At 42.7% G+C, this 15,114-nt stretch overlaps 2 protein-coding genes across 2 annotated transcripts; one reads left to right on the plus strand and one right to left on the minus strand.

The window, feature by feature from the left end:
- Positions 1-191: 191 nt before the first annotated feature.
- Positions 192-6,152, minus strand: LOC136552305 (TORTIFOLIA1-like protein 2). The gene is given in 9 exon segments (XM_066543840.1): positions 192-559; positions 832-1,013; positions 1,231-1,938; positions 2,450-3,093; positions 3,713-3,815; positions 3,908-3,922; positions 3,924-4,103; positions 4,549-5,323; positions 5,873-6,152. Coding segments are annotated over 8 exon segments (2,514 nt in total). The 5' UTR covers positions 5,173-5,323; positions 5,873-6,152; the 3' UTR covers positions 192-501.
- Positions 6,153-8,458: 2,306 nt separating this feature from the next.
- LOC136552306 (transcription termination factor MTERF4, chloroplastic) lies at positions 8,459-13,091 on the plus strand. Its single transcript, XM_066543841.1, is given in 9 exon segments — positions 8,459-8,990; positions 8,992-9,141; positions 9,816-9,953; positions 10,057-10,302; positions 10,397-10,510; positions 10,625-10,807; positions 11,219-11,436; positions 11,848-12,443; positions 12,527-13,091. Coding segments are annotated over 8 exon segments (1,833 nt in total). The 5' UTR covers positions 8,459-8,552; the 3' UTR covers positions 12,194-12,443; positions 12,527-13,091.
- Positions 13,092-15,114: the final 2,023 nt, after the last annotated feature.

Raw genomic sequence — 15,114 nt, forward strand, 5'->3', positions numbered from 1 at the left:
GTTTTTTTTTTTTTTGATCCATCTGCTGTCTGGTTTGACAGACAGCTTCCGTTCTTTTATTCTTCTTTCTTTTGCATTTATTTTCCATTGTAAGAATTGTGTTAGGACTAGAACTATGGAAAAGGACATAGATCTGATGCTGTGGATAGCAAGTCAAATGCAGGTATGAATATGATAGTGTTTCTGGGTGATAGATAATTCAAGCAAAAAACTGTACGACCTCGTTTACAAGCACCAAGCATAAATTCACAAGCTCAGTCATGCCACATTGCTACTCCAGCAAAAGTTTCCAGACCTACAGTACAGAACCAAAACACGCATGTTTTTAGACTACCAAACTATCAACCTCTATAGAAATCTTCTAGTCTTTCACACACTAATTAAACAGATCATACAACGTTACAAAGGTTGTACAGCTACAAGTAAAGAACTTAAGCTCACTAAAGCACTGCTCTCATGGCCTGAGCATACACCAGATTATCTATCAGTGCAAGGAACATTTCACATTGCAGTGGCCATGATAGTTTCATTTTCTCTGCTCACTCTGGCTGAAATTTTCCTGCAAAAATAGAATGAGTGTGTCAGTAACACAAGACCGGCAGGAATAAGTACCTATCCCGTAAGGGAATCAAACCCGTGTCTTTGACATGAAAAGCTGATGTCCTAACCACTGAACGAAAGGGACAAACAAACGATTATATCATTCAGACACAATGATCGAAGTGCTGTGTTTTCTTTATATATACGAAAAAAGACGACGATTTACTTTGTCTAGATTAAGAAGGTTTGATAACATAATTTTAATTGTTGGCAATGGGCAACATTTATTACCTGCATGGGCCAACCTCAAAAGCTTTGGTCAGTTTAAATGCGAGCTGTGCAATTGCAATCCTCAAGGCTGGTTCCTTAGATCCACCAGTTGCAGCTTCCTCCAATGCAGAAAGGAACTCCTTTTGTGCTCTCACAGATGCAAATAGTTGACTTGGCTTATAAATCGTGATTAAATCTGCTAACTGGGGCAACACATGCAAATCAAAGTGGCAACGAGTAAGTTCCACAAGCTTTTGTTAGACTCATTACTGTACAATAGCAGATACCCAGATACAATTTTTGGATTGCAAAGCATGAAAGGAATAAGCTATGGGTTACATATATAGTCCTGGACTAGCCTTGCACAGCAAGGAAACCGAGTTCCAATCTAATATGTAAAACAAATTCTAGTGAAGTTACCTGTTGCAGCCAAGGCAGTGCCAAGTCGAAGAACTTTTTATTAAGAAACTGGTCGGCTATAACCCTCAAAAGCTCATTTGCTGTCTCACACGACAACTTCTCAAGAACTGGTCCAGTTCTATCCATTAGGTCAATCAGATCATCATAATCACCACAGTTCAGGGCTTCCATGTATGCAGGCTCCATGCCATCAGTATCTTGAAACTCACCAGGTTGATTAGAGGCACACAATGCATTTCGCAGTCCAGATTGCTCACAGGAACTGGTAAATGAAACTGGATGAGTCCCTTTAACCCCTGATGTTCGACTTCTTGCTGAGCTTGGAACATATCTTCCCAAGTTACTCTCTGAGCTCACAGGCTCAAACTTCCTAACTTTACTGCGAACATGATCCTTTGGAAATTCAGCTCCCTCTTTAGAATACATGTTTGAGCCCTGAGATGGTAGATCACGCATCCACTTCTTCTCATGTTTCAACTGTGAGATTGGTGGTGGCTTGTAGTTAACATCCACAGATGATCTAGGTGTAGAAGTAGAAAGCCTAGGCAAAGAAGAGACGCTTTGGTTCTTAAAATATTTGGAGCCAGGAAGATGATACCGGCTTTCGCTCTGAGTAATTGTATACACAGTTTTGTCTACAGCATTCTCCAAGTTGTGCACCTTCAAATTTAGCACAGACATGTTCTCCGCCGAGCTGGCCATAAATTCCTACAATGAGAGGGGGGTAACCATTTGAGAAAAGATACGAAGTCACTTCTTTACATACATGGTGTCTTCATATGAATTTGCAGATGGTGCATAGTTTTTTCCTACATGATGCAGTGGCAAGGTAAAACTTGACAGAATTTGATGACGATCATCCTTACCATCAATATGCATTGCCATTTTTACTTAAGTTGGCAAATGGAGAGTTTGAGGAAAGTAAAATGTAAAAATAAGACAACAGATTCACAGTTCAGGGTGACAGTGTTCAACAAAATCATAAATAACCAAGAAGCTTAACAATATTGCAGGCTAGTATAAGAACATAAAGTGCACACTGAAGAGCGGCAGCTAATTTGAAATGATATTATACATCCCATATAGCTGGAATTATTAGCCTTGCATTATAACTTACACTATTACCACATTGATCGATATATATACGAATCCATAATTAGGTAAACATAGACACAAATCAAATTGACAATATCTTCACAACTCAAAGCATGACAGTTACCTGCAACAAATCAAAAAAAATTGTTTGCTTCCTCTCCATCTCTTGAAGTTGCTTCCTAACAAGGGCCAATTCATTCATAGCACTCAGACAACAACTATGTGCACCATGAGCAGTAACATCTGTAATTGTCGAGTCTATGCTCTTACTTTCTCGACCCCTGGGACATTGTTCCGTAACTTGTGTTGAATCACAATCTTCAGTGCATTCTTGAGCAGTAGTGACATGCTTTGTCTCACAACTCCTGCTGGCTACTTCTGACACAGAGGAGCATTCTTCTTTATCATCCATAATGTCATAGTCAAACTTACTGTCTACATCAACGCTTTCATATGCATTTCTCTTTGCATCTTTCAGGATGCAGACTTTACTGGATCCCTTCTCATCATTGTCAACCAGTGGGATCATATTCTGCTTTGGAACTGACACCTCAACACGCCAATCACCAGACTTCATTCGCTGCAAATTTGCAGCATTGTTTAGGGCAACTTTGTTGATAGACAAAGGAGACCTCCGCTTTGCTGAACTGATAGAACTACCACTGATAACAGATACAGAGGGCCCATGGTCTGTTCTCCTAAAAGAAGTATCTCTTGATCCTACATCATGTATGCTTCTAGCATCATGATGGTCTCCAAAGAAGTTCTCTGTGAGAAGACATTGATAGGCAATAGAAAATAAGCTGAGTTAGTGACTGTGATTAACTACAGGCAAAATGCAGAAGCAATAAAGAGAACATGTGAAAAAATAGTAGAAGGATGTCATTAGCTAGCAGCATTACACGTTAATCATAAACCATAAGGCATTAACATGGTATTGTGGTATTCTTTGATAGCCATTTAAAATAACACTTTTTTTTATTAATAGAACTCAAAGAAAAGGTTCCATGGGTTGTGTAACATTAACCATGATCCGCAGAAAAAACTAAGAGCAGTAGCATTGCTGCCGCAGCAACTAGAATACTTTTTCAGTTATTTGATTCTTTTAGTTGGTTAATTATCTCTGAGTTAAGATGCATAATCTTGGAAGAGTTGACAAATGAGAATAGAGTTGCTTATATACAGAAACATCATGTGAGTTCTGCTTAGATTATTTATTTTGGTAATAAAATATTTTTTTAATGACGAACAAGAAAGATATATGTATGTTAACTTTTTATAAAATAAAGATTAATGGATTTGAAATAAATCAAGAAAACAAACAGTGTTATATCTGTTTTGCTCAATATCAACTGTCAAATGTAAATCAAAGGAACATCTTTTGTACCTTTTGTTGACGATCCAGCTTCTGATGGTTCAGGAGTATGAGACCCTGGAATAGCTTTCCACAGCTGAATTGCATGTATAATGGCATCACGTACTGGTTTTACCTATCATAGGAGGCATGAAGTCAGTAAACCAAAAAAAGAAATATGTTACAGCATAAATTCCACAGGTACAAGGGAGTGAAGGGATACAATACCTTGTCAAATTTACTGCTGCTCAAGGGAGCGAAGGCAGGAAGTTCTGAAAGAGGTAACCAAATACCCAGAACTGACCGCAATACTTGAAAGAGCTAGTGAGGCAGCCTTTCTTGTATTCCAGTCAGTACTCTTCAGCGCATCCATAATACTTGTTAGAGCTGATGATAACGCCTGCTCTGTAGAAGCACCTTCAGCCTGAAAAAGAGGGGCGCAGGAAAAAATAAGTACACTAACACAATGTAAGATCTTGTGGTAGATTGGTAGTTATAAGCTATGAAACCAAACTGAAGATGAAGATGATTATTGTACTTCTTGAAAGATATCAAGAAGTGCTGCTGAATTTACACCATATATTAGTGACCAATCAATCTAGCAATCCGATGCACGAATCTAGACTTGAAGAAGCAAGAAAGCCATGCGGCTTTGTTGGAAGATTGCAGTATTTCCAATCTGACTAACCATTGATTAAATAGCAAATATTACACAGAAGAATATTTCTTTTTTCATGGTACTAATGATAAGGTCAGATGAACATGCAAAGTCATCTGTATAACATGAAAAGCCTGTGAAAATGTGCTTACACACGAAGAGGTTTTAGTGGATTGGCATTGCTTACACAAACAAAAGCAAGAGTGCAAACCTGAATAATGCTTCTTATCAAGTCAATCGCAGCAGGCTTTGCGATGAAATGGGGATTCTTGAGCAGCTTAACAACACGGACAAGCATCTGCGGGAGCACAGGCCCAGGGAAGTAATTGCTCTCATCTATAACCTTGGCCAGGCACAGTGCTGCCCCAGCCTGAGTATATCTATTCTGTTCACCCAATGATTCAAACAAGGGGCGCATCAATGTCACCAACACTGCACCACCATCCCCATAACTTCTGGCACACATTGCAAGGGTACCGCAAGTGTCAACACATGCATCTCTAACAACTGAGTCGGTGTCCTTCAGGCGCTTAACCACACTGGACACCATTTTCGCCATGTGTGGTGCCAATATGTTTCCATGTAGTCGTGCCAGTGTGCCAATCACCTTGATGCACTCCTTCCGCACTGCACTCTTCTGCTCAGCATCAGTATCAATGACACATGACAAGAAGGGGCCAATCATGTCAGGGGCCAGGGTGTCCGCCATCTTCTCGAGCTCATCCAATCCAATCTGGTAAGTGTCTCGGTCGCCAATCTTGTTAACAGCTTGGACCAGCTTGTGCTTCAGCTCAAATACGGCCTTGCCCTTTGTAGTAACCGCACTGGACTTCATCTTGGTGCTTTGATACTATCACAGGATAAAGCTCCTTGAACAGCAGCAGAGAGCTCACAGGAGAACTTACAAGGAGAGGGACAGTGCCTTCCCCAACAGGGGAACAGAGGCAGTGTTTCCTGTACCGTGCCCACCCATTCCTTTACCTGATCTGAAACACAAAACATACATGAATTCAAATAAGGAATCGGATACACCTGGGTGACAACAAATTGGAGCATTCAGTAAGAGAATGACAAATTTGAGTCCGAAAACAATCAGATTATCCAAACGAAGATCCAATTGGAGTTTATCGAACAGTTGAGGATAAATTGCCCGCATATGAACACTAGTTCGATTCAGAAATGTACCGAAACATAAAATAACTAATAACTAAAACCAACCAAGCAAAACTAAGCGTCAGTGAACTTCAGATAAGCACCAGGCCAGTATCTCGCCCTTACACTTGCCGCATTGCTCGCGCATTAAACACTACAAATCTAGAGATCAGAGAGCAATCCGGGCACCTCCGAGCGAAAAACAAAATCACACGCATACGAGAGTGGCCTAAAAACGGAAGCACACTACTCCCACGGTCCCACCAACCATTAGGAGGGATTTTTTTTTTAAATCGCCGGTTACCATCCCCCACTCCCGCATGTTGTACCTCCAAGAGGAACCTCACCGAAACCAAATCGCGTAGCGAATCAAGGATACACACTTGTCTAAGCAGCCGCAAATGCCACGCAGGTTGAGGTTGAGGAGGAACAGCGCGTACAGCGGGGGTAGCAGGGATGCTCGGAGATCTCTCCGTGCGAGAGCCCGCCCGGAGGAGCACCACCGCACCGCACGCCCAGGCTTGGAACGGAACCCCCTCGCCTACGCCTAGTAGGGATTTGAATTGGTTGGGCTCTTTCACTTTCTCTCTCTCCACCTTTTTCCCTCTCTCTCTCTCCCACGCCCAGGAGAGCGCCAACTCCGAGGACAAGTAGACTCTTCCCCCCTCGGCACCTCTGTCTCCGAGGCGGTATCACCGGGGGCGGCTTCTCTCCTTCTCACCCACGCCGTTCTCGCGCTGACATGTGGGTCACGAGGAGGATGCAGCCCCCACTTGTCACGGAGAGGGAACGTGAGAGCTTTCGTGAGCGGAGCAATGATGAAGTCGATCGAGGTGGCGAGTTGCCGCAGGCCGCAGCTTTCGCGCTTTTGGGTGCCGGGATTCGGATTTCGCCGTGGTTCTGTACATGACATGTGGGTCATTGGTCCTGGGCCCACGGTTCAGTGACACTGCCGGGAGATTCGCTCCCTTGTTTGAATCCTGCCACTACAGGACAGATACGGGAGCGCATGCGGCAGTCGTGTTGTGAATTGTGACGATAGGTACGGGCCCACAGGTAAGAGACATTTTCGAACTCATCATGACATTCACAAGGAGGTACGAGTACTATTTGCGGGCCTCGCGGGTAAGGCTGGGTTAGCTGTTTGGTTCTTAGTTCTTACAAACCGAATTAACTGATCAAATTTTGGTTCCTGGGCTCGGTTAACCGAAATAACTGAAGGAACCAAAATTCACATACAAGCCCAATAAACCTTACAACCTAGGCCTAATACCAACTTAACCCTAGATATAAAAGGTGGATGACACCCCCTCACAGCCTCACACCCTCACATTTTTTAAAATCTCGGCATTATGCTTTTTTAAAAATCTTTTTTTCCTATTTTTTCTATTTTTTTTTGCTACTTGTGTAAATCTTCGGTTAGTTCGGTCGGAACCGGAACCGAACCGAACTAACCGAAATCGATTTTGTTCGGTTCCAGGATTTGCGAAGAAATTCCTATTTGTAGAGAACAGAATTTGTGTCATACACTGAAGAACCGAACCGATCGGTTTCGGTTAACCGAACGCCCAGGCCTACTCGCGGGTACTAACTGCCAGTGGGCTAGACAAAAAGGCTGCCAGCACGGGCCCGTGGAGTCATAATCACATACCGGCCCATCCGAGCCCAGCCCGGAATTCAAAAGTTCCATCACAGGCTCACAGCCACGGTTTGCTGCTGAATTGAAACAGATTACCCTCCATGTCGTATCGCTATCCCCTCCGTCCAAAATAATGTATAGATATGCAGTTATTTTGAGATAGATGGAGTACACTTTTATGCTAAACTTTACTACTAGAAGGACACGATGCCGGTCCTGTCTTCTTGCAGCTTTTGTCAAGAAGTACACTTTTATGCTAAACTTTACTAAAAAAAATGCTTCAACTCCAAAAAAAAGAGTCAAAGAGGAATCGAAGTCCTACTAAACTAGCACTCAATGTGTTTGATTTGGAGACTATAGGATTATTCATACTTGCAGAACTTGTAGAGCACGTACTTGTTCAATGTTCAATGTTCAATGTTCAATTCAAGGTTGAGAAGGCTTGTCTAGTTTATCTATTTTGGAAGTCCAAATCTAATTATTCATCTGGTGATCAATTTGTACTTATATCTTTATTGCAAAAAATCACTATCAACATGTGCATAGGAATTCGGAGGAAGAAAAGTCATAGAATAAAATATTCTCAAAGAATTAGCACAAAAAATGTTGTCTACTACACCATGTGTTTTATATAGTTTCAATCCTTTTTTTTTGCACCATAGGATTAAGATCCAACAGCATCCACCCTTCTTCTACCTCCAACCTCACATATCACAGATCATGTTTTTTTTATGGAAGGACAAATCACAGATCCGCCGCCGTCGCCGCCACCGCCACCGCCACTGCCATGGCCGGCGCGAGCGCGGGGAGGCGTGCCGGGAGCCCATGCCCGGCGATGGTCGAGCGGATGTTGTTGAATTTACTCGTGTATGATTGACAGCGATTTGAGATGGTTTTCTCCCGTAGTTTTGTGAGTTGGTGGATGGGCTTGTCCGGTTGCGCTTCGCGTAACATCCAGAACCCGTCGCTGGATAATCCCTATCGTCCTGTGGTGAAATCCAGGCAGCCAATTATTTTGTGTGGATCGCGTCCGCCGGCTCCACCGAACAGTAGTAGGCTCTAGCGGCGCGGGCGCGGGCGGCGGGGTGAGCTCGCCGGTCGCCGTTGCCGGCGTCGGTGGTCACCGGTGAGAAAGAGATAAAAAAATCTATGTGTGTTTTTTTTACTAAAATATATATGTGTTGTATAGCATTTTTAAAAATAATAAAGTTCGGTGTAATTTGCCTAATTTTGTTGAGTCAAACTTCAATAATAAAACAATCCCTGGAAATTTTCGGGAGAAAATCCATTTTCTTCTCTTAGGTTTCTCACGCCAATATGCCATGGATAATGCACGCGGGAACGGAACAAAGCGTGCAGGGACTCCTTCCTCCGGTCCTCCCTCCAGCTCGTTCCGACGTTCCCCTCCGCCCTCAGCCGTGGCCATGGCCACCGCCGCCGTCGCCACTTTCGGCTTCCTCCATCCTCCTATGCGGAAACCTGCAATCTCACCGCTGTACATTCTCCCACTTCCCACCCAACCCCACTCCAAAACGCACCCTCGTCCTCTCCCTCTCCCGCGCCGCCGCCGGGGCGGCCCCATCGCCGCCTTCCCCAACGCCACATCTCCGTCCACGAATGCCTCTGCCTCGCCCACCTACGACGTCCGGGAGGCAGAGGCCGCCATCGCGGAGCTCCTCCGCGAGGGCGGCGCCTCCCCGGCCGACGCCGCCGCCATCGCCGCGCGCGCGCCGGCGTACGCCGCTATGCTCGCCGATGGCGTCCGCGAGCTGGACGAGCTAGGCCTCTGGGATTCGTGGAGCTCCGGTGCCGGGGCCCGGCTGAGCCTCAGCGGGGCCATCGAGATGGAGATGGGGAGGCTTCGGTTTCAGGAGGAAGGTGTACCTCATGGGACGGAGCAGGCGTGACCACGGCGTGGTGCCGCTCCTCGAGAGCTTGGGGGTGCGTCTCTCCTCGGCCAAGCTCATCGCGCCTTACGTCGCGGCTGCGGGCCTCACTGTGCTGATTGATAGGGTGAGATCGTGAGAGATGCCCCAGCCTGGGCTCAATTTGCTTGCATTCTATGCATTTTTTAATTGCGGCATTGTTTCCTCTGATGAAATTTAAACTTGGATTCTAGTCCCGCCTAGCCCATAACCTCTTATCGCTTGTATATTGAATAAAGTTTGAGCAACCTAGTATTAACAGAATACAATCAAATCCTTATTTATTTTTCAACAAATACTCTACTGTACTAAGCTGCAGTTGTGTGGGGGTGGGGAGGGAGGAGCTATGGAAATCTTCCTCTATTTTGCAAATTTGTTAACAAAGATTAAGTGGGTTCTTAAGAAATTTCAAGGTTGAGAAAGGGGCCATGGCCCCCATTGCCCATTGGCCTGGTTTAAGCTCCGCCACTGTTCAGCTGTGGGTTTCTATTCCTAAAAAACAAAGTGCTCAAGCATTTGTCATGAGTCACCTCTATTCTCAATATAGTACTTCGGTTTCCATACCATGGCACAAAACTAATTAAAGGAATCATTCTAATCGCTAACATTGGAAATTTAGAACACACGCAGTTTTTGTTAACACTAGCCTATGGAGACACTATGATAGTAGTCAATATGTTTCTTCAACAGCTGCAGCTGTGCTTTGCACTATAATATGTTCACTATATCACAACACTCATTTCGTGGTTTATTCACATATAGGTTAAGTTTTTGAAGGAAATGTTATTTTCAAGCAGTGATTATGCAATACTAATTGGAAGGAATGCTAAGCGCATGATGACACACTTATCAATACCTGCAGATGATGCACTCCAAAGTACTTTATCTTTTTTTGAAAAAGTAAGTTCACAGTCCCAATTAGTAGATGTTTACCAATTAGTGTTTCTCATGGCAGTTTCGTTGCACTGTGTAGCAGAAAAAAATAACATTTTTTCGCTTGCAGATGGAGGCTAGGTATGGTGGTGTTAGCATGTTGGGACATGGAGATGTGTCATTTCCTTACCTCATTGAATCATTTCCAATGCTTCTTCTCTGCTCAGAAGATAATCATCTCAAGCCGTTAGTTGATTTTCTCGAGCACATTGGAATTCCAAAGCCAAAGATTGCATCAGTTCTGCTGCTATATCCTCCTATCATTTTTTCTGATGTTGAAAATGATATTAAGCCTAGGATTCGTGAATGGGAGAAGGTATTTTTGTTCATGGTAGCTATTGGAACCTGCTAGATTGGTACACTTGACAATAACACAATAATACTAGTGATCCCATTTCTAAATTTTCTAGGTTGGCATTGAACAAGGCTATATTGGTAGGATGTTGTTGAAGTATCCATGGATTCTTTCATCGAGTGTGATAGAGAACTACAGTCAAATGCTGTTGTTTTTCAACCGAAAAAAGGTAAGTGAAAAAGAATAATTTTCCTACTATGCTATGCCTCAAGTTCATGTTAATTTGTTTTTCCTGTCTTGCCTTCTTTTTGTTGTTGGGAGTGGTCAACTTTTTTCCTTTCAGATTTCCAGTACAGTCCTTGGTATTGCTGTGAAAAGTTGGCCTCATATTCTTGGCTGCTCTTCAAAAAGAATGAATTCAATTTTGGAGCTGTTTCATGATCTGGGCATCAGTAAAAAAATGGTGGTTCCAGTCATTACATCAAGTCCACAGTTATTACTGAGAAAACCTGATCAGTTTATGCAGGTGTGTAACGATTATTGAGGTTGCATTTGTATATTTAAACTTCATTGGTAATGGATAGACTACTTTTGGTTGCATATATGTTTCGAAGCAAATTGGAACCAAAGTTCAGCAAAAGGATTATTTTGTTTAACTGCTATCACGTCTTCCATTAAATTGACATGGATTATGGCTCTTATAAATGTACATTGTGTTTTACAGATTCACATATTTTCCCAATCAGAATGTGGTGCTGAACATCAATGTTTTTATCTTGTTGTCTGTCTGTCACTGCATCCACAGTAGGCATATTTATATAATTATATCCTGAGTTGGGGATATCTTGTGTCTTGACCCTTGAGTTGTATCTCTTTTACATCTTTGACCCTTCAATTACTGATATCTTAATACTAACTTTTGTGCCTCGTGTTTCAGAATGTTTTGTTTTTCAGAGAAATGGGTGTTGATAAGAAAACAACAGGAAAAATTTTGTGTCGTTCGCCTGAAATATTTGCTTCAAATGTGGATAACACCCTCAAGAAGAAAATCGACTTTCTTATCAACTTTGGTGTTTCTAAAGATCACCTTCCTCGCATCATTAGGAAGTATCCAGAACTTTTATTGTTGGACATAAACCATACATTGCTCCCCAGGTATGGCTGCAACTTGGTGCGATACAAAATACAGTACAAGGAGAGATTTGATATAAAAACTTAGTGTGCCTCATAATTATGCCATATTCTACTTTTAACTTTTCTTCAAGCTGCAAACTTTTGGTGCACTTATTGTTAACTTTGTTGGTTCCTTACAACCTACATTGATGGCTGCACCTTTTGGAGATACTTTTTGCAATATTGGAAGGATCTGTAGTCATTGTAGTCAATGGCGTATTCCATTTGCATTGTCTGTTTCTTACTCATGGTACTTAATTTCTAATTCAACCATTTATTGACATATGTTTTGTCCTGAAGACTAACATGTGGTTTTCACTAGTTAAGTATGGAGCATTGACAAAATCCTGTTATAAATGTTTGATGCACTTGACTTTATTCCAATGTTTACAGGATGAACTACCTATTGGAGGTGGGTTTGTCTAAGAAAGATCTGTGCTCAATGATCTTTAGATTTTCCCCACTTCTAGGTTACAGTATTGAGCTTGTTATGAAACCAAAGCTTGAGTTTCTGCTAAGAACCATGAAGAAGCCACTTAAAGCAGTTGTAGAATACCCAAGGTACTTCAGCTATTCACTCGAGGGGAAGATCAAACCGCGGTTTTGGGTACTGCAGAGTAGAAACATAGACTGCACTCTGACAGAGATGTTTGCAAAGAACGATGAACTCTTTGCTGAAGAGTACTTGGGATTTGGAGGATTGCTTGAGAAACCTCTACAATCAAGCATAGGTGGTTAATTTCTGGACTTATAAGATCAAATCATGCAGTGTGCTATGCCGAAGCTGTACAGCTTTATGCTTGGATTGATTGGGCTGTTTCCAGATGGGAAGCCACTTTCCCAGTGCTTAGTATTGAGAAGGTGATACTTGTTCCCATGAAAGTTACCAAACAAAAGTTACAGGTAGAAATATAGATTGATGAGTGATGTTGTTAACTCACTACCAGAATAGCAAAGCATTGGGTTTTGAGAATACTTCTGCATTCAAGGTGATGAAGAACTTGGTTTTCATCATGCTAAGTCTTTCAATCTCAGTGGTATGTTAATTTTTGTTGTCATATTGTTCTTACAGGTTTAAGAAGAAATTACAAAGATGTGGTTTCCAACTAGGAACAGGGAGAAGGACGCCCCACACCTTTGTGTGAATGCGTGCAGGAACCGACACAAGCTGTAGTAAGGCCGAGGAAGTATACGTCAGGCAACCCAAGTCTGCTATCATCTCATTCTCATGGAAACTGAAGCCTGTCCGTGGCCCGCAGTCCAGCATCGTCGTGAATCAGAGCTGAGGGCAACCCCAGAGCCAGGGGTAGCTAGTCCATTGATCGGCCGGAGCAGGGGTCACGGACTCACGGTTCTGCATTTCATGTTTTCATTTACTGAGCTTAGTAGAGATGCCAAACGCAAATGGCCCGTGCTGCTTCCTTGGCATATCCAACTGCCCTTGCCCTTATCCCTCATGGTAAAGATTACCAATTTTGCTTGAGATTGCCTACTGGTAGTTTGGACAGTGAATATGTATACCAGTTAAATACTTGCTGTGCAATCGATTATGTAGCCTGTAACTATGACTTATGAGTAGACGATCAAATGATTTGTATTGTCCGGGTGAAATAAATCTGATGAATGCTTCATGGAAAACATCAGTACATATGCCACATATGATCATGTTTCTAATGGGAAGAGCAGGGGGTGATCTGCAAAGTTATTCCCACTTTCCCAGCAACAAAAATTACGGAAATGTGGCAGGAATTATACCACATAAATAGCGCATATAGCAATCTTAAGCTTGAAACGAGGTCAAGAAACTTACTTATGTAAGGATAGAAGGAATGAAGTAACCTGAACAAAGTGACAAATTCAGACTCGCACTCTCAAAAGTAACTACTACGTACTCCATAACGCGCACGTGCACTGGCGCACACTTCTTCCGCTGGGTGCTGGGTGCTGGGTCTGATAGTCTGATTCCTCTTCTGGTCTCATTCTTGCGGTGCAGCTTGTGGAGCATCCAATGCTGTCAAACAAAACAATGTCCATTAGATTTCATGTTGTAACATCCCTATTTTTGAAAACATACAGATACCATAAAAATATTGAGTACCGTGTTAGGAATTTAGACATTTTCATGTTAAAATAATTCCAAAAAATTGATAGCAAAAATAGTGATGACAAACATGTGCATGTGTAATTTTACTACTATATGTTCATGAATAACATAATGATCATAGCGGAAATGAGATTGAATTTAACCAATTCGAAAATAGAGATATACCCAGCGGGGAGACCCATGCTCAAAGCACCGGTGGCTCCATTCCTACTCATGGTGAGTTGCTCAAAGTCGCGGACCACAGTTGATACAGGAAGATGTACGCAGTGCCGTCCCTCGAACGTCCACCGAAAAGTAGACGAAGCTGATCTGAGGAAAAGGATGCACCACCAGAAAGGAGACAAAGACGTTCCGAGGAAGAAGAGGACGGCGAGCAATCGCGGAGATGCTCCCAAAAAAATTGATCGCCGCACACACCCGAGCAGGTGTCCCGATGCAAATGCCAGTTCCAGAAGCCTGCTCTCCCAACAACTCCGTGCATGCATAGAATGGGACAGGGGAATACTCGAATGCAACTCGACCAGAGAAAGTCCGTGCGTGAGGCAAGAGGAAGATGGGAGGGAAGGTAGATAAGAAAGGCAGTGAATCAATTGAAGTGATTACGAGTAATCGCCACCACCTGTAGTGGATGGTAACTGACCCTGTAAGTAACTCCTCTTCAATTGCGCCTTGTATCCCTTCCTATTCCTTAGCCAGCCCAAGAGGCAAAACCAACCTACACCAACACACCACACGTCACGCAACGCATCGGCTTCGGCGGCGACGGTAGCGGCATGCGCCGTGTGTGGCACAGTCTTTATCCTCTTTCAACTTCTCTATAGATGGACACATGTGTCGCCTATTTAAGTTGAGTCAACAATCAGTTAAAATCCCATACAGGAACTAAATTTATATTGTATCACAACATTTAATATGGGCCTAGAATTAATTGATTTAATAAATAAAATATGAGCTAACCCATATAATATTCAACAATCCCCACCAAATTCTAGGTCACATAAGAAATGCTCTCAATTCTCTCTGTCGTTTGATATACCAGTAGTTTCGATGGAGACTGTTAAGTTGAACTTTCACCTAGAGAAAAGGTTACGCTTACTCACAACTATACAATCGACTATGCCTTGAATTAACATTTTTGTGCGAGGTAAGTTTCACCCAGGCCCTTTGCTGATACTAGGTTGCAAAAAGCATCCCCTCTGGTTGGAGCATATAAGTCATACTCCTGGCCCATTCATGAGTATCTAGAGATCACCCAAATCTCATAGACTGTGACTAGCAGTCGAACTCACATAGGTGTGTTTCTCAAAATATGTTCTATAGGACAACGTCTTTGCTTCAACGAACCACTTTGAAACACATTAAGGTATAAAACCAACCTGCCTTACAGAAAAAGAAAGAAGTGCATCTGACATGGATTTAGTTAAGGGTCTTTTCTCACTGCCTACCCCTGGCTTGTTTCACCATCCTATTTCACGGGATCTCCGATCACATAGAACATGTTACCACCATGATAGACTTCATGTCAGTCTCAAGCCCATTTCACTCGATGCATTATC

Source organism: Miscanthus floridulus, chromosome 4, assembly GCF_019320115.1.
Source record: "Miscanthus floridulus cultivar M001 chromosome 4, ASM1932011v1, whole genome shotgun sequence".
NCBI lineage: Eukaryota > Viridiplantae > Streptophyta > Magnoliopsida > Poales > Poaceae > Miscanthus > Miscanthus floridulus.